At 58.4% G+C, this 16,761-nt stretch overlaps 2 protein-coding genes and 1 long non-coding RNA gene across 5 annotated transcripts; 2 read left to right on the top strand and 1 right to left on the bottom strand.

The window, feature by feature from the left end:
• The first annotated feature begins 4,797 nt into the window (after window positions 1–4,797).
• On the top strand, window positions 4,798–10,395 carry OGFOD2 (2-oxoglutarate and iron dependent oxygenase domain containing 2). Of its 3 annotated transcripts, XM_064726507.1 has the most exons (7): window positions 4,798–5,264; window positions 5,342–5,398; window positions 7,237–7,347; window positions 7,801–7,900; window positions 8,596–8,720; window positions 8,951–9,205; window positions 9,738–10,395. In XM_064726507.1, exons 1-7 carry the CDS (start codon window positions 5,142–5,144, stop codon window positions 10,014–10,016), a joined length of 1,050 nt encoding a protein of 349 aa, XP_064582577.1. In that variant the 5' UTR covers window positions 4,798–5,141; the 3' UTR covers window positions 10,017–10,395. The 3 variants fall into 3 exon arrangements, with proteins under 3 accessions (XP_064582577.1, XP_064582579.1, XP_064582578.1); XM_064726508.1 differs by lacking the exons at window positions 4,798–5,264; window positions 5,342–5,398; window positions 7,237–7,347 and adding an exon at window positions 7,370–7,652; XM_064726509.1 differs by lacking the exons at window positions 4,798–5,264; window positions 5,342–5,398; window positions 7,801–7,900 and having other exon boundaries at window positions 7,270–7,347.
• LOC135454416 (uncharacterized) lies at window positions 6,366–11,581 on the bottom strand. Its single transcript, XR_010442107.1, has 3 exons — window positions 11,457–11,581; window positions 8,791–9,154; window positions 6,366–7,310 (listed from the first exon to the last, which is right to left on the bottom strand). It is a non-coding gene; the product is annotated as an uncharacterized LOC135454416 (long non-coding RNA).
• On the top strand, window positions 11,175–16,711 carry ARL6IP4 (ADP ribosylation factor like GTPase 6 interacting protein 4). The gene is made up of 6 exons (XM_064726510.1): window positions 11,175–11,425; window positions 13,132–13,329; window positions 13,642–13,983; window positions 14,333–14,450; window positions 15,521–15,590; window positions 15,752–16,711. The coding sequence occupies exons 2-6, from the start codon at window positions 13,140–13,142 to the stop codon at window positions 15,806–15,808; spliced, it is 777 nt and encodes a 258-aa protein (XP_064582580.1). The 5' UTR covers window positions 11,175–11,425; window positions 13,132–13,139; the 3' UTR covers window positions 15,809–16,711.
• The last annotated feature ends 50 nt before the right edge of the window (window positions 16,712–16,761 follow it).

Genomic DNA, 16,761 nt, shown 5'->3' with positions numbered 1-16,761 from the left:
TCCCTCTGTCGTTCCCTGGCAAGAACAACCACAGTCCAGGTGAGATCAGAGAGAACCACACAACCCTGAGTGGAAAAAATGACTGAGCAAACAAAGCACTTGAGCCTTGTCTGTGGTTTTTTGGCACACAGCTCACCAAGCACTTCACAGGGGACACTGAGGTCATTTTTCAAGTGAGGGAACCAAGGACTAGAGAGACAAAATGGGCTGCCCAAGGTCACCAGCACATTAGAGACAGTCAGGAGCTGCATGCTGACTTTGCTCTCCAAGCCTATATCCTTGCCCACTGGGCCACTACTCCTCATGGGAGCCCAAACCTCCTCTCATTTTGGAGCAGGGCTGCTTCAAACCTTTGCAGTTACACAGCATCTCCCTGAAGGCTTCCTGTCCCTGCCTAGGGAGGGACTCCCTTGGCTGATTTGGGATGCAGATTACAAGGCAGGGAGCTGGGCAGGCTGGGACACAGCTCTCATTAGCCTGATGGGGCAAGTCAGTCCCTCCTATTTCATCACCCACCTCTGAGCAGCCCCACCAGCAGCTCCCCTGTGCTGCTGGCCCAGAGGGTCCAGCTCTGCTCCTGCTGCCCTTGGCACACACTGAGGTGCCACCTCTCCTCTCAGGCCAGGCTTGGACTTAGCTGCAAAACGATTTCAAGGCACCACAAGACTTACAATCTCCTTCACCACGTTCTGCTGCTCCTGCACCGTGGCTGTGAACGGCGGGAGGCCGTCGGCCTTACCGGAGCCAGCCCCCTGCTCTTTAGAGTCCTTGACAAAATCCACCTGCAAGGCACAGACTGGGAGTTACTCTGCACCCACGGCAGTGACAGAGCTCCTGCAGGGCTCCCCTGGGCGGGCAGTTACCTCTGAGGACAGGCACACGTATCTGTTGAACATGAGGAAGAAGGGGCTGTACTTGGTGGCCGAGTTGACCGAGGTGCGGAACTCGAAGAGGACGGGGTCCAGGTGTGCGTCCCACTCGCTGGGCTTCTCGTTCACCACGCTGCAGATGGAGGCCCTGAGCACCTCAGCACTGGGCTCACCAGGGCTGGGGGGGTCTGTGGGCTCTGTGGGTGTGAGGAGCTGGGAGATGTTCCAGCGCTCGCACAGGTGCCGGCTGACCTGGGAGAACATGGAGATCACGGCGTGTCAGCCCCAGAGCAGCCTCCAAGGCACTGCCCCCTGTGCCAGGACAGGCACTGTCCCCCCTGTGCCAGGACAGGCACTGTGCCCCCAGTGCCAGGACAGGCACTGTTTCCCCTGTGCCAGGACAGGCACTGTCCCCCCTGTGCCAGGACAGGCACTGTGCCCCTGTGCCAGGACAGGCACTGTCCCCCCTGTGCCAGGACAGGCACTGTGCCCCCTGTGCCAGGACAGGCACTGTCCCCCCTGTGCCAGGACAGGCACTGTGCCCCCTGTGCCAGGACAGGCACTGTGCCCCTGTGCCAGATCAGGCACTGTTTCCCCTGTGCCAGGACAGGCACTGTTTGCCCCGTGCCAGTCTGAAAACGCTCCCCAGAAAAATTAGAGCCTGGGAAAATGTTTTGCAATGACAGCTCTCGTGCTTGAAGCTCTCCACAGCACTGGGAAGCTGGGTTAATCCCAGGGTAGGGCTGGAATTTCGTGCACATGGTCTTTCCTTCTAAGCAGAGAGGACTTGCACCACTGATCTACAACCTCAAATCCCTGCCATGGTGAAAGCAGGGGCAAATCAGCTCCCACTCCCAACAGGGGCAGGGATACGGCAGCATCAGTGCCTCGCCCCCACCACACAGCACATCACAGCTCTGCCTGCTGAAGGTCACACTGTCCCTAAAATCCTGCTGGAGGTCACTCTGCTTCCCCCAGAACCAGCCCACAGCACACCTACCTCCTCGCAGAAGTCCCAGCTCTGACTGGTGTAAATGTTCTTGGAGGCGCCAAACCTGGGCAGGAAGAGGACACACAGCTGGTTTTACTCCATCAGCTGAGGCAGAGCCCAAGGAGTTCCATCTTTATGGGTACAAAGGGATAGGAAGGGGACAGGACCCTCCAGTGGAGCTGGTGCTATTGAGGCTGCTGTGACCTCCCCAAGAGCAGAGAGGTTTGCTGGTCCCTCTGCTCCAAACCAGCCACGCCTGTTTGCTTTGGAATGATGAGGCAGCAGCAGAAATGAGAGCAGCTTCTTGCTCTGAATTCAAATCTCCACTGGCCCCACGTTGTTTTCCACAAGGACAACGTCACATGGTGACACAAACACTTTCTAGGAGAAATCTGGGAATGGCTTTAAAGCTTCTGCAGAGAACTGGGACAGAGCTCCCCTGGCCTCGGGCTACTCAGAGAAACATTTCTGCCTCTTTCTTCTCTGCCCATAACAGGAGGAGAGCAGGCTCTTCCCAAGGACTTTGTAAAGAGCAACTGAGAGCCACTGCATGGTCTCTCCTGCAGAAGGGAGAGTTCCTGCTCTCACAGGAAAACATGCTGAGGACACCAGGTATTTCTGCAACTGCAGAGGTGCAAAGTAACCAACAGCAGAGGAGCCCACCTGTAAAAAATAGTAGCCAGGGCTTTAGCCACGGAGAAGGGATCCTTCTTCTGCAGAGGAGCAGCCTCCACCCACTTGGTGAAGTAGTCAGTCACAAGCAGGACGTGTGTGTTGCTCTGGCTTGTCTCAGGAAAAGGCCCTGCATAAACAGCCATCAAAAAAAAATCAATGTGATGCCTTCATATCCCCCAAATGGGCAAAGTGAAAAACCCAGCCGCTGCGGAAGTGACCACGACTCTCTTCTGCAATGTCCTTTGGCCGGAACATTTTTGGTGACCTTGGTCAGCAAAAATACATCCATGGGAGCCTCAGTTCTGGGGAAGAGAGCCTGCCCACAGCTCTCACGGTGCGTGCAGAGGGAGCCCAGCCAAGCCCAGGGATCGGGTTGCAGCCTGGGCGGCTGCTGTGGCCTCCTTGGCACCTCCTCAGAGGCAGCGGCAGCGCTCCCTCGGTGCGTGTGGCAGCAGGTCTGCCACGCTCCCCGCTGGAGGGAGGAGCCCCGAGAGCCTCTTGAGACATTCACACTCACTCACCGTGGATGTCTAATCCCAGCACTTCCCAGGGGGATTCCACCCTGACGGGCCGGGCTTTCCGCGCCACGCTCTTGTTGTGCTCCGCGTTCTGGCACGTTTCACACATCTTGATCTGGAGAGAGAAAAGAGGGATCAAAGGGCTTGGGAACGTGCTGATGGATCCTGTCAGACTCAGACTGCACCGTGAGACACACAGCAGGGCTCAGCACTTTCCCTTCTCCCAACAAAATAACGAGGTGCAGGAAAAAAAGAGGGCGAAACACAACAGGCTGACGCATCTCACCTTTCTCAAGGCTCACCTGACAGCTTTCTCTGACACAATAACCAAATTTCTCAACGTTGCCTACAGCTAAGCTATTTCTCACCCAGTTTCCAGGCGAATTTTCATTGTATTTTGACCTCCTAGTGCTGGTTAGAGAAATCCTCAGCCCTAGGACGCTGCAGGAGCTCAGACCATGCAATGCAAGCACACTCCTTAAACCACAGTGCTGCAGAGTCCTGCTGCAGGGAGCTGCCAGCAATGAAACAGGCAAGGCAAAGCAGCTGAGCAGACACTGAGATCCTCCTCTTGCCATAGTTTAGGGAATTGGGCAGCTCTGGAAAGAATCCAAACTGCCCAAAGGTGGACTCAGCAACTTGTCTGAAACAACCCCACATTGCCATGCTGACCAAAACTGCACGAGGAGGCTGAGGAGGCTTCCTGACACTCAGGGGAAGACATCCAGGCTGCCCAGCTGCCTGGGGACGCTGCAAGGTTCACCTGCAGAGAGCTCGGTGTGTGGTTTCCCAGCACATGCACAGGCAATGACATCACCCCTGCACCAGCGCTCCTGTGGCTGCTGCCTCGGGCCTGCTGCCAGCACCGGTGTCACGGACACGGTCACTGCTCTCCACTTACCCAGTCCACAACATCCTTCACGATGCCCAGCCAGTAGTACCGGCTCTGGATGCGGTGCACGGTCTTTTTCTGGCCCAGGTGGTTCCCGATTTCGGTGAAATGGCTTTCCAGGAACACCTGGCGCCTCCGCTCGGGGTCCACGATCACCTCGCGCTTCTCCTCCTTCTTGGGTCCCACGTAGTAGAGGCAGCCGCCTGCGGGTGCCAGAGGTTTGGCTGCAACACCGCCCTCGCACAGCCGCCAGAAAAGGCTCATTTTGCACAGCGGGGAACCCAGCTGGGACACGGCTCGGGGGCTGCTCTGCCTGGGCAGCTCCTGCTGCCCCTGGAAACTGGAAACACCCCCACGCACGGAGCTTTTCTGCACCCAGGACTGTGTAAAATCCTCCGCTACCACAAAGGCACCGCGGTCCCCACGGGGCGGCCGTGGAGCGCCGGTGCTGACGCGAGCCCGCTCGGTGCCCGTGAGGCGGTGCCGGGCCCGGGGAGCGGCGGCCGCGATGGCGCTGCCCAGAAACCCCATCCCCTCTCCACGCCGAGCCTCCGGCACATCCATTCATCCCCCCGGTGTGCCGGGCCGGCACCGCCCGCTTCCCCCCGGGGCAGCCCGAGAGCCCCGCGCCGCCCCCGGTCCCCACCGTCCACGACGAACTTCTGGGCGTAGCGCTTGAGGTTCTTCCTCTTGATGGAGCAGAAGCTGGGCGGGAAGCAGCCCTCAGCCAGCAGCCGGTAGATGTCCTCGAACTTGCTGCCGTGGCCGCAGGGCTCGGCCGCCACCACCACCTCCCGCTCGGCCTCGGGCAGCGCCGCGTCCATGGCCGGGCCGGGCCGGACCGGGCCGGGGCCGCGCTCAGCCCGCCGCGCGCGCCCCCGGAGCGCGCCCCCGCCGCCCGCGCGCGCCCCCGCCGGAGCAGCTCAGGGAGCGTCTGCAAAGAACCTTCGGCGGCCGCTGCCGCTCCGAGAGGGCCCGGCCCGGCCCCGAAGGCTGCGGGGCAGCGGCCGCGCTGCGGGACCGGGCCGCGGTGGCGTCACGGAGATGACAAAAACAACGAGCGTAAAACCGGGGAGAACGGGCGATTCCGCCGCTTTCCGTTTTCGCCGCGGTTGGGAATTTACCGATGCGCCCTCCCGCGGACGGAAGCGGAGCCCTTTGAGGGCAGGACCGAGACGCGTTCTCCGGCAGGAAACATGTCCGCGGGCCGGCCGTTCCGCGGGTGCGCCTGCTTCTTCACCGACAACATCTTCGTGGGGCGGTTCGGGCTCCACGTGCGGTACCGGGACGAGCCGCAGCTCCGCCGGGACCACGGCCGGGTAGCGCGGGGGCCGGGCGGGCCGGGGGCAGCGGGCCGGGCCGGCGGCCGCGGCGGTGACGGGCCCGTGTGTTGCAGGCGCTGCGGGAGCGCGGCTGCCGGAGCGAGGAGCAGTTCCGGGAGGTGCTGAGGGAGGTGAGCGGCGGGAGCCCCTCACGGCCACCGAGGGTCGGGGCACCGGGATGGGCTGGGTGCGGAGGGACATTGAAACTCATCCTGGCCATGACAGGGACACTTCCCACTGTCCCAAGGCTGCTCCAGCCTAGCCTTGGGGATGGGACAGCCACAGCTGCTCTGGGCACCCGGTGCCAGGGCCTCACCTCCCTCACAGGGAGGAATTTCTCCCTAAAATCGCTGTCCCCTGTCAGTGTGAAGCCATTCCCTGTGTCCTGTCACTCCAGCCCTTGGAAATCATTGTTTTTTGTCGGCCCCTGCCGGGCCACCCTGAGCTCACCCCAAAGCTCCTCCTGCCCAGGTGAGCACCCCAGCCCTGCCAGCCTTTGCTGCCAGCAGAGCTGCTCCGTCCCTCCGCCCATTCCTGGTCCCTCCTGGGTCGGGCTGGGGCAGCTCCCGGGGCCGGGGAGGGGATGGGGAGCCCCCTCAGGGATCCCCCTCATCCCCGGCCCCCTCAGGGAGCCCCTTATCCCCGGGGGTTCCCCACACCGGGGCTCGGTCCCCTCGGGAGTTCGGGCCCTGCTGGAGCCCCTCGGCTCCTGCACCGCGTCCCCATCCAGCCCGGGGCCGGGCGGAGTCCCCAGGGAAGAATTCCCCGCGGGCGCCATCAGCGCGGAGTTTATTCAGCCGCCACCCTGCGATTAAATCCTGTCAGTCAACACATCCCAGCCGCTCCCTCCTGGATTTACCCCGCTGCCTCCCAGTGCCCTCCTTTGTCTTTCCTCGTCCCTTCCTGTGCTAATCGTTTTTAAAGGCAGCCCCGAGATGGGTTCCTGCAGAAATTCACCCTTTATCACGGAATTTCTGCTTCTTTCCAGGCCAGGGACAGGGATCAGTCCCTCACCAGCTCCAATGTCACCTGACACCAAGGGGACAGACAAGTTCTTTTAGGAATTCTTGGCAGAATGATGGTGGCTGTAAATCATACTGTAATTAAAGCTTTATTAACTGGATAATTATGATTCATACAGCAGAGAATTTATGAGTAGAACAGCACAGGATTTCCTCAGGCAGAATCAATGGAGCACAACAAGCAATGTGATCCAGAATTTATAAAACAAGATCCTAACTTTGGCTGTAATTTATTATCACCTCGGTTCTAAGCACTTTTTAATCACCTGGGCTCTCTGCAGATCTGCTCAGACCTTCATACAAATTTGCTGTACCAATATAAACAGCATAAAGGAGACTTAGAAATTACACAAACCAATAGGAGTCACTCAGTGCTGGCAGGAAGCAGATGACAGTGGCTGTCCCTGCCTGGGGGAGGGCACAGAGAAATCTGATTTTTCTGCTTGGTTCCCAAGACCTTCAGGGACTGAGGGAAAGGGAATGAGCACAGGAGCTGCCTGGTCTCAGGGAATGGCTGCTCACTCTCTCCTCGGTGAGGACTGCTGCAAATGAATCTGTGAGGGGGAAGTGAACAATGGGAGGAGCTGCCTGGATCAGCTGTTTGCTCTGGAAGGGCAGCTCAGCCTGTCTGCACCACACTTAGCAGTAATCCCTTCATGACAGCACTTGTCTCACTCCCAGCAAATGTCTTTATTTTGGACAATGCCTCTATTGTCAGAACAAAAACCAGATTCTGGAGGTGTCAGAATGCCTGAAAGGGCTGAGAGCTCACAGCTCCACTTGACACTTCCACAGGAAAGTCCTCAGTCACTTTTTAAGCCAAACACTTTGTGTCCCAGCGGTGCCCCCAAACACAAATAACTGGATTGAAACAAGGAGCAGATTCCTGGAGCTGTTTCCCTCAGCCCTGCTGATTTCTGACAGTGTGCTCTGTTGTTCACTTGCAGATTGAGGCAGAAGTGCAGAGGAGGAAACAGCTACCCCAGCAGTCAGTGGAACGCAGAGCCATCATCTCCAAGTGCTACAAACCAAAACACCCAGAGGTGTACACGCTGCAGGTACACACGAGGTTTGGAATCCCTTTTGCACGCAGGAAAAAATCACCTGAGAGTTTTATTTTTGCAGTTTGTTTCCCCCTCTCCTCGGGACTGCACAGTGCTAAAGCTACACTGAATTAAAACACAGGTGTAGCATACAAAAACTGGATTTAAAACTTTAAAAACAGCACAGTGTGCTCTCCAGGCAAGGTTCCTGGTGTTCCAGCCAGGAAAGGCTCTTTCCTGTCATGTCTGTGATAAATCTGGCCAGTTACTCCTAAAAAAGCCACGAACCAAAGCAAGCAGCAGCTGCCCTGCCCCAGCAGGTAAAGCAGCAGAGCCATTCTGCATTTCCTGCTGTGGAACCACCCAGGTGTGCTCAGCCCTGCTCCCCAGGGACTGGGCACTTCCCTGGGAGCCATTTCCCTCTGATCGTGTTTCTGTGTGATTTTCCCATCCTTCCCTTGACACCAGGACTCCTTCCTGGCCCCGGAGTTTCTGGAAATCGAGAGGTTCTGCACATCCCCAGGTGCTGATCTCCAGGGCCTCCTGAGCTACCTCGAGTCCTTCTCAGGTAAAGAAAACAACCTCTGATCACAGAGCTCCCTGGTGAGAGCTGCTCCCTGTGTGGAGCAGCTCTGCTGTGGCACAGCTGAGGCTCACAGGATGTTCCTCCTGCCTCAGGAGGGGCTCTGCAGAGGCAGCAGCTCTGGATCTGAGCCTGTTTTCTGCTTTCCATCCTGCTGATGTCTCACCAGGGGCTCCAGCTGCAGCAGGGCTGGGGTTCTGCTTGTTCCACACCTCACCAGGAGCTGCTGAGGGAGCACTGGGAGCTTGGCTTTCCTCCCTGGGTGCCTTCCCATTGCAGACAGTCCCTGTGGGTTAGTCCGGGCTGAAACAGCTTCAGCCTGGATTTCAGTCTTTGAAAAGGAGAGCTGGGTTTCCAGCTTCCCTAGAGGCAGCAGTGAAGCTCCCTGCCTGCCAGAAAAGCTGCCAAGATGCACAGGGGGAGAGGCAGAGCTGCCTCCTTCCCTCAAGGCAAAGGACAGCAATGTCTGTGTGCAGAGCTCCTGCATTTATCCAGGGCACCAGGTCCAGACAGAACCTTCTGCTCTGGAAATGAGGGACCAGCATGAAAAACAACAAATACCCCCAGGGCTGACCCAGGGAATGGTCCCAGCACAGGGGGAGCCTGTGGGTGCTGTGCTGTCCCTGCCAGCAGGAGCACTGGGAACGTCCCCAGCACGTCTGTCCCTCTGTCCCTGACAGACAAGAGGATCTACCGGCTCCCAGTGTTCACAGAGCAGTTCTGCCAGGCCCTGCTGGATGAGCTGGAGAACTTTGAGCACTCAGACATGCCTAAGGGCAGGCCCAACACCATGAACAACTACGGGGTAGGACTCATCCCCTGTGCTTCTTTTTCCTCCAAATTTCAGTCAAGGAGAGTTTTTAAACAACACTCACCTTTTAATCTTATTACTCTGTGTTCCCCTCATCCCTGTCCACCTTGATCCTCCTTCCTTTTCCCTTTGCCCCAAAGCCCTGGGGCTGGGGCAGGAGGAGGGCAGAGCTCTGAGGAGCTGCTGAGCTGAGCTGAGCTGCTCCCCGCGCTGTGCTGGCGCAGGTTCTGCTCAGCGAGCTGGGCATGGACGAGCGGCTCCTGACGCCGCTGCGGGAGCGGCTGCGGCCGCTGACGGCGCTGCTGTACCCGGAGCTGGGCGGCGCCTGCCTGGACAGCCACAGAGCCTTCGCCGTCAAGTACGCCCTGCACCAGGACCTGGACCTCAGCTCCCACTACGACAACGCCGAGGTCACCTTGAACGTTTCCCTGGGAAAAGAATTCACAGAAGGAAATTTGTACTTTGGGGAGTTCAACGAGGTACTGAGCACGTCCCACCCACCTCTCCCTCCTCGTCCCTCAGCTGCCAGGCATCCCCTGTGTCCTACAAAACAATTCTTCACTTCTGACAGTCTCACCTGCTCTGTCCCTTCCCCATGGCTTGGCTATACAGGAGCCTCTTTTGCTGCAATATTCCAACATCCAATATCAATATTCAGTATTTTAAAGAGAGGGCTGATACAGCTTCACAGTAAAAACTGGAGACAAACCATCCCCTCTCTCCACATCTGAAACTGAGCAGGGAGGTGCTGAGGGAGAGATTTATTTCAGATGTGATTCAACCTACATCTCTAGCACCTGTTTTTAGGGCAAGAGAGGGGTAGAAGCTCTCACACAGCAGTAAAAAGTGGGGGTTTTTTTGCTCGAATCTCTCTAAATTCCCTCTGAACTTGGCACTGGGAATGAGGCTTTGCCCTCTCCGTGGTGCTCCCTGGGTGCTGTGGGTAAGAGGTGACAAATTTAAACCATTGAGGGCTTTGCTGGTGTGACACAAATCCCCCTGCCTTTGCAGGACCCCAGCCCGGTGCCCCGGTACATCGAGGTGGAGCACGTGCGGGGCCGGGGGCTGCTGCACCGAGGGGGGCAGATCCACGGGGCGCTGCCCATCGCCTCGGGGGAGCGCTGGAACCTCATCGTGTGGATGCGAGCATCGGTCGTGCGCAACCGCCTGTGCCCCATGTGCCGCAGGAAACCCGAGCTGGTGCCGGCCGAGGGCTTCGGGGACGGCTTCACCGAGCCCCCGCAGGGGGAGGAGCAGCCCGAGACTGTCAGTGTGTGTGCCCTGGGCTAGCGGAGGGATTCCCCACGCCGAGCTGCCCAAAGCTCCTCCCTGACCTCCCAGGCTGCACAAGGAGCAGCGCTGACCTCGGGAAGGGATGCAAAGCCAGCCCTGCCAGGATTCCAGCTGGAACTCGGCTCCTGAGGGATCGGGCTGGGACTGGGGGACTCTGCAAGGCACAGAAACCCCGGCTCTGATTCCCTGCAGGAGCTCTCTCAATATCTCCAAGTGCTCCAGGAAAGCAGCCAAAGCTCCTTGGCCTCTCTGCCAACAGCAGCACCCCAGGGCCCGCTGGAAAAGGGGCAGAACGGGTCAATAAACCAATTCTGGGCTTTTCAGGAGGCCTGAACAGATGGGGCAGAATGGGCCAATAAACCAATTCTGGGCTGTTCTTAGGGCTCCTGTCCTCTGCTGCTGAGCGGGCAGGGAGGATCTGCTCAGGAATGAGACCCAGGTTGTTCACAGTGAGCTGCTGGGAATTGCCATCGCTGGGTGTTTGTGTAACCCAGGCTCAGAACAATGCCCAGGAGCAGCACTGATCCCCCAGGGGGGCTGAGGGATCTCCCGAGGCTTCCTTGGGAGCACAAACTTCCCTTTCAAAGGTTTGGTGAACCTTATTAAGCACAGCCAGAGCTCTGGGAGCCACCTGCAGCACAGCAGAACTTCCCAGAGGAGGATGAGATTTACATTTAACTTTACTTTAGTTACATGAGCCAGTGAAAATATCAAATAACTCTGCCAAGCTGGGTGCAGCAGCAGACAAGGCCTGGGGCTGCTGAATCTGGCACCAAGGTCCCCCAGGACCTGATGGATTGGAAGGGTTGAGGCTTTCCCCTCCTTCCTTCCAGCTGGCGGAAAGCTCGTGACTCTTCCATCTACTAAACAAACTAAAAAGCCAAATATCGTCTGATTTCTGTATAGAATATTAACTCGATATTCGATAGATGCTGCTGAATTTGAGGGGCTTTTCCATGGATGTGTGCAGTGCAGCAGTCACAGCACGAGGGCAGTCCCGCCGGTGATTGCGGAGCGCTGAACCGGGAGCAGCTCGCACTGAAGGCGCTCCCTGAGCTCTCCCAGCGGCCCCGCTGGATTTCAGCGCAGGGCGCTGATGAGCTGCTCATTAGCAAAGCTCATTAAAATTACAACGGGGAAGGAAACCGGCCGTTGTATCTAAACGAGGAGTTGCTAGCAAGAAAAGCAGTCTCGAAGCCTTTACCTAGTTCACCTGGAACGCGAGCGCTCCAAATCTGCTCGAATCCGCCCCAAAAACTGAGCTGCGGCCGGGGCGAGGCGGCCCCCGGAACCAAAGAGCGCGGCCCGGCTGCCGCCCGGCCCCGCGCGCGGCGGACCAGAGGCGGGAGGCGGCCAGCGCGGCCCCGGCGGCGGGAGCCCCGCTCGGGGCGGCGGGACCGGGCCCGGTGAGTCCCCGCTCCCTCCCGCTCCTCTTACCTGCGCAGTTTAATTACTTGCGGCCGGGCCGGGCCGGCTGAGGACACCGGAGAAGGGCGGGCCGGGGGAGAAACAGACCCGAGCGCTGCAGCGGCCCCGGGGCCGGGGGGGGCTGATAAAGAGCTGCGCACTTAAAGGGGCCGCGCCTGGAGCCGCGCGCGCAGAACGCGCCCGCCGACCTCTTAAAGGGCCAGCGCACCTTGCACGGGTTCTTAAAGGGCCAGCGCACCTTGTGCTGAGCTCTTAAAGGGCCAGAGCACCTTGCACGGGTTCTTAAAGGGCCAGCGCACCTTGTGCTGAGCTCTTAAAGGGCCAGAGCACCTTGCACGGGTTCTTAAAGGGCCAGCGCACCTAGCGTGCCGCAGGCTCCCCGTGCTGGGGTGAGGGCAGGAACAGCCCCTCCAGCCGTTCAGGGCCGGGCCTGGGCAGGGCTGGGCGGGCCGGAGGAGTCGCTGTGGGCCCCGCCCGGTGTCAGGGTGGAGGTGAGAGCCCAGCCTGGGGCTCAGCCGGCCTGGGATGCTGCTGTCTGAGCGCAGCTCCAGCTCCGGGATCCTCCTGCTGCGGATGTATAACAGTGGGTGTTTTCCTGCTGCCATTGATCCTGCTGCTGTGGATGTATAACAGTGGGTTTTTCCTGCTGCCACAGCCAGAATGAAAATATCCAAGTCCCAAACGCTGCCCCATCAAGGCCCCGTGCAAGGGGCAGCCTCTGGCTGTGTGTGCATGAAGGACTCTCATCCTCTCATCCTTCCCTGCATGCCCCTAATGGCTCTCATTGGTTCTGCATTTTTTCCCTGATTGAAATTTCCATATGGAAATCAATCAAAGGTCTGATTTGCTCGGGAGCAAATCCAAATTGCTGCCTGGGAATGTTGAGGTGGTAAACAAACAATTCATTAAATGTGCTGGTTGGAAGGTGGCTGTGAGAAAGTGTTCCCAGCTCCTGCTCTGCCCACGGTGCCAGTTTGTTTTTAAATTAATGAGAGCATGGATCACACTGGCCTGGGGCCGCTGGCATCCCTGGGGCTGATGGACAGGGGGAGCAGCTCAGTGCATCATCTGTTTTCTAAGAGTAAATTGGAACATTAAAAATTCATCCTTCCCCTTGGCTTGTGCCTGCTCACAGCATTTTAAGTAACAGGGGATTGACTCAGGAGGACATTTTGTTCTGCTGACTGTGGCTGCAATGTCCATCAGCCCTTGCCTGTGTCCATCTGTGGTGCAGCTTCTCCTGCTGGCTCCTGGTGCCACGGGGTGACCACGGGGTGACCACGGGGTGACCACGGGGTGACCACGGGGTGACCATGGGGTGACCACGGGCACAGCCCTGCTCCGTGCCTGCCCCAGCGGGGTCAGCCCAGTCCTCCAGGGACAAACAGCAGGAGCACAGGGAAAAGCTGCTGGAAGGGCTGAAGGATTTCCTGGTGGGAAACCTGCCTGGGGACACTGGTGTGAGGCAGCTGAGGGCTGTCCCTGTGCCAGCTCCCTGCCCAGGCTCCGTGTTGGGGGCTGGTGGGATTCCCAAGGCTGTGATGGGGGATCAGCAGGGTGTGAGCAGGGAGGAGTTCACCTGGAGCAGGTTTGCCTGGCTGCTGGCTCAGAGTGCAGTGAAGGATTTGGGGCTGCTGGCAGGGTTGGTGCCCCGTGGCTCTGATGTGACCCCTCCTTTCCCCAGGAGCTGCCATGGCCCACGGGCGCTCGCGGAAGCGCTCGCGGAGCCGGAGCAGAAGCGGCTCCCGGAGCAGGCAGGAGAGGAAGGAGAAGAAAAGGAGGAAGAGCAGCAAGGACTCGCAGCAGGGCAGCAGCTCTCCATCGAGGAAGAGGATCTCTGGCTCTCATGGACACAGCTCCAGCCTGGCAGCAGCCAGGGAAGGTGGGAAGGCCCCTGAGCCTTTGCTTTCACCACATGTCCCTGGGGCAGGGCCACAGAGAGGGCCCAGGGGGAGAAGAGGGTCCCTGGTTTCAGTTGGTGTCTGTCACTTTGTCCTGCACTTTGTGCCCACTTTGGTCTCGTTCTGACAAGTTCAGAGCCCTCAGCTCCCCCATGAGCTGCCCTGGTACCACAGAGCATCCTGGGTTAACGTGGGCACAGAGGGGAGTTCCAGGCAGGGAGGGGGATAAAGAACAACATCTCTGCTCTGCAGGGCCTGGGCTGCTCCTCTCACCCTCTTCTTGTGAATTGCAGAAAAGAAGAAGGAAGGAAAGGACAAAAAGAAGAGGAAGGCCAGTACCTCTCCCTCTGGGACGTCTTCGTCCACCAGCTCTTCCTCATCTTCCTCTTCCTCCAGCTCCTCTTCTGATGACTCCAGTGACAGCGACTCCAAAGCGAAGAAGAGTCAAGACAGCAAAAAAAAGCGAGTGAAACAGAAAGACAAAAAGAAGAGGAAGAAGAAGAAGAAAAAAATAAAGAAGAAATCAAAGAAGAAGGCAAAGGAGAAGGCCAAGGAGGAGAAAGCCAAGACAGAAGAGGTGCCTGGCCCCTCACTGGAGCAGTGGCAGAAGGAGTCAGTGGTGGACTCTGGGCCAGGTAACGAAGCTCTTTCCCTCCTGGGGGAGCCTGTGCTGGGCCCTTTCCATGTGCAGGGTCTGAGGGAGGCAGGGCTGGGTGCAGGGAGGAGCCCCAGGCTCCCTTCCCTCCTGTGTACAGTGCCCACCTTTGAGCCACACAGAGATTGGTTTGTAAAGTGTCAGGATGTGGTTTATAGATGGGAGTGGGGAACAGAGAGGCCAAATGGAAGGACACAGTCAGCAGTAAATCCTGGCAAAGCTGCTCCAAATTCCCACCTGGGAATGGGGTGTGGAATGTTGTCCATGGGCTGCAGCCCTGGTGCTGTGCCCCCTCCTGGAGCACAGCTCTGACTGAGCCCTGCACCCAGCTCTGACAGACGAGCAGAAGTCCCGGATCCAGGCCATGAAGCCAATGACAAAGGAGGAGTGGGATGCCAGGCAGAGCGTCATCAGGAGAGTGCTGGATCCCGAGACAGGGAGAACCAGGTATGGCCCTGGGAACAGGGAGATGGGAGATTCCCATGCAGGCTGGGTGGGCTGGGGGATGCCTGTCCATGGCACTGCAGCACCACACCTGAACCCCTTCAGCCTGAGCCAACCCCTCACAGCTCCCTCCTCATCAGGCCTGGTGTGACGTACCCAGAAAGTGACACAGTGACACCAAAGCATTGAACTGGGTGCACACAAGGCACTCTGGGCTGTGTCCCAGTATCCCATTGCTGCATCCACTCACCTTTCAGCTCCAAAGCCCTGGGCCCTGGTAACACCCAGGTGGGAGTGAGGAGCATGTGCCCTGTGGGGTTACAGACAGTGATCAAACCCAAATTCATTTAGCTGCCAAATAGAAATGACCCAGTTTTTAATAAACTGCATCTTCTCAGCAAGCAGAAAACGTCATGCTGAGGAGAATTGGGTATGACAAGTCCAGTCTTAAAATAGCAGGCAGCCTGCAGGGCTCAGGGAGGTGTGGAACAAAGGTCGGTTCCCTGTAAGGCACGTAATGAAGACAATTAAATTCCTGCTCATGTCTGGAGGTGTGAGCCGCCTCCAACGCTGCTTGGAATTTGCTCAGCAAGATATTCCCCAGCCTGGCTGCATTTCAGGCCCAAACTGGCTCCTGTTCCTGAATGGCTTTGCAGGTTCCTGGGGCAGCCAGGACCACACCTGAATTCTATGAAAAAACGAAGAGGTTTTGCATGGGTTGAGGCACTGTGGATTGTAGGGGATGCTTTCATTAGGAGTGTTTGCTGTGCCAGTGTGACTGACTGCACACAGCAGGCAGTGCCCACAGCCTGGGGCAGAGCCAGCTGGCCCTCAGCTCTCAGGGGAGCACTCCTGTCCTTGCTGCAGTGTGGTGACATGAATCCCACGGGAGCAATGGCAGAGCTGCTGTGCTGTTTAAGCTTGACACAAAAACAAAGTCCCAAAATGCAGTGTCGGGGGTGGGTCAGGGCTGGCCTTGCCTGGAGGGAGCTGGGGCACAGCAGGTCACACCTCTGCAGCTGCAGGACCTGGCCAGTACCCTCAGGGCTCCTGGGCCTGTGTTTGTCTTGCAGGCTCATTAAGGGGGACGGGGAAGTCCTGGAAGAAATCGTCAGCAAGGAGAGACACAAGGAGATTAACAAGGTAGGGGAACTGGGCACAGGCAGGGAGCTGCTGCACCCACAGGGGTTGTGTTTCCACCCTGGGCACGAGCTGAGCCCTGCAGCCCTGCCAGGGCCCTGGGTGGTGCTGGTGGCCCTGCAGGCCTGGCAGGGAGGGCTGTGAGTGCTGTGTGTCCCTTGCAGCAAGCCACCCGTGGGGATGGGCTGGCCTTCCAGGTGAGGACGGGGATGCTGCAGTGAGGGCAGGCCCCAGGCAGCCCTGGAGCCCGTCCTGTGCCCCTGCCAGCCTGGGGAGCCTCTGCCTCTGGAGCACGCAGACAGCACCGTGTCAAGCTGTTCCCCAGGGCCCTTTCAGCTGCTCTGTAAGTTACTGACTGGGAAGGAGAGTGACTTTAGTGGCTCCTCTCCCAGTAAACAGCTTCTCCCCTCCCTGTCCCAGCTCAGGCCAGTGTGGCTGCAATGCACCTGAGCCATTTGCCCCAATGCTCCTCTGGCTGCTGGAGGAGCTCAGCAGCACCCAGGGGACAGGCTCGAGGGTGCTGAGCACCTCAGGGTGCTCTGGTCTTTGGGGGGCAGGAGCCAATGCTGTGGCCAGGACAGGGTGTACCAGGGCCACAAAACACAGCTGGCTGCCACTTCTTCCCCTCAGGGGCTGCCCATGGCCCTTTCCCTGCTGGATCTGGCTCACCTGCACTCCCTGAGCCTGCTCAGAAGGAGTGGCTGTGGCTCTGCTCAGGCTGCAGCTCCTCTGAGCCCTGAGTGCCACCCTCCACTGTGCCCCAGGGCTTCTCCAGCCTTCCTGCAGCTTCTCCTCCTCGGGAAGGGGGCACTGACCTGGCACACTGCACTGGCACCTGTGCACGTGTGCTTTGTGCAGGGGTGGCTTTGCCTTGCTCTCTGCTCCTGCATGCAACTCGTGTGCTTCCCCACAGCACAGGGCTCTGGGCTGCTCAGGGCCCAGGGCTGCTCTGAAGCAAACACAGCAGCCTTTTCCCTTGCTGGGAAGTCCATAAATCTGCAAACTGTAAAAAAGAAAAGGACAAATGGGTTAAAGGACAAATGGGTCCTGCAGGACTGATCTCCACAGCGGGTTTCCTCATTCTGTTCATGGCTGTAACCCCATTAAACTGACACCTGCTCACATCTGATGACTTGTCTGTTCCTGGAGTATTCCCCCAGCCCCAAAAAAGCAG

The sequence above is a fragment of the Zonotrichia leucophrys genome, chromosome 15 (assembly GCF_028769735.1).
Source record: "Zonotrichia leucophrys gambelii isolate GWCS_2022_RI chromosome 15, RI_Zleu_2.0, whole genome shotgun sequence".
NCBI classification, from domain to species: domain Eukaryota; kingdom Metazoa; phylum Chordata; class Aves; order Passeriformes; family Passerellidae; genus Zonotrichia; species Zonotrichia leucophrys.
This window is presented reverse-complemented; position numbering and strand designations above follow the sequence as displayed.

Coding starts and splice junctions, on each gene's coding strand:
- OGFOD2 (XM_064726507.1), top strand. CDS start 5,142: ATGTCCGCGGGCCGGCCGTTCCGCGGGTGCGCCTGCTTCTTCACCGAC. Junction 5,265..5,341: donor TCCGCCGGGACCACGGCCGG/GTAGCGCGGGGG, acceptor CGTGTGTTGCAG/GCGCTGCGGGAGCGCGGCTG. Junction 9,206..9,737: donor ACTTTGGGGAGTTCAACGAG/GTACTGAGCACG, acceptor CTGCCTTTGCAG/GACCCCAGCCCGGTGCCCCG.
- ARL6IP4 (XM_064726510.1), top strand. CDS start 13,140: ATGGCCCACGGGCGCTCGCGGAAGCGCTCGCGGAGCCGGAGCAGAAGC. Junction 13,984..14,332: donor AGTGGTGGACTCTGGGCCAG/GTAACGAAGCTC, acceptor CCCTGCACCCAG/CTCTGACAGACGAGCAGAAG. Junction 15,591..15,751: donor GACACAAGGAGATTAACAAG/GTAGGGGAACTG, acceptor TGTCCCTTGCAG/CAAGCCACCCGTGGGGATGG.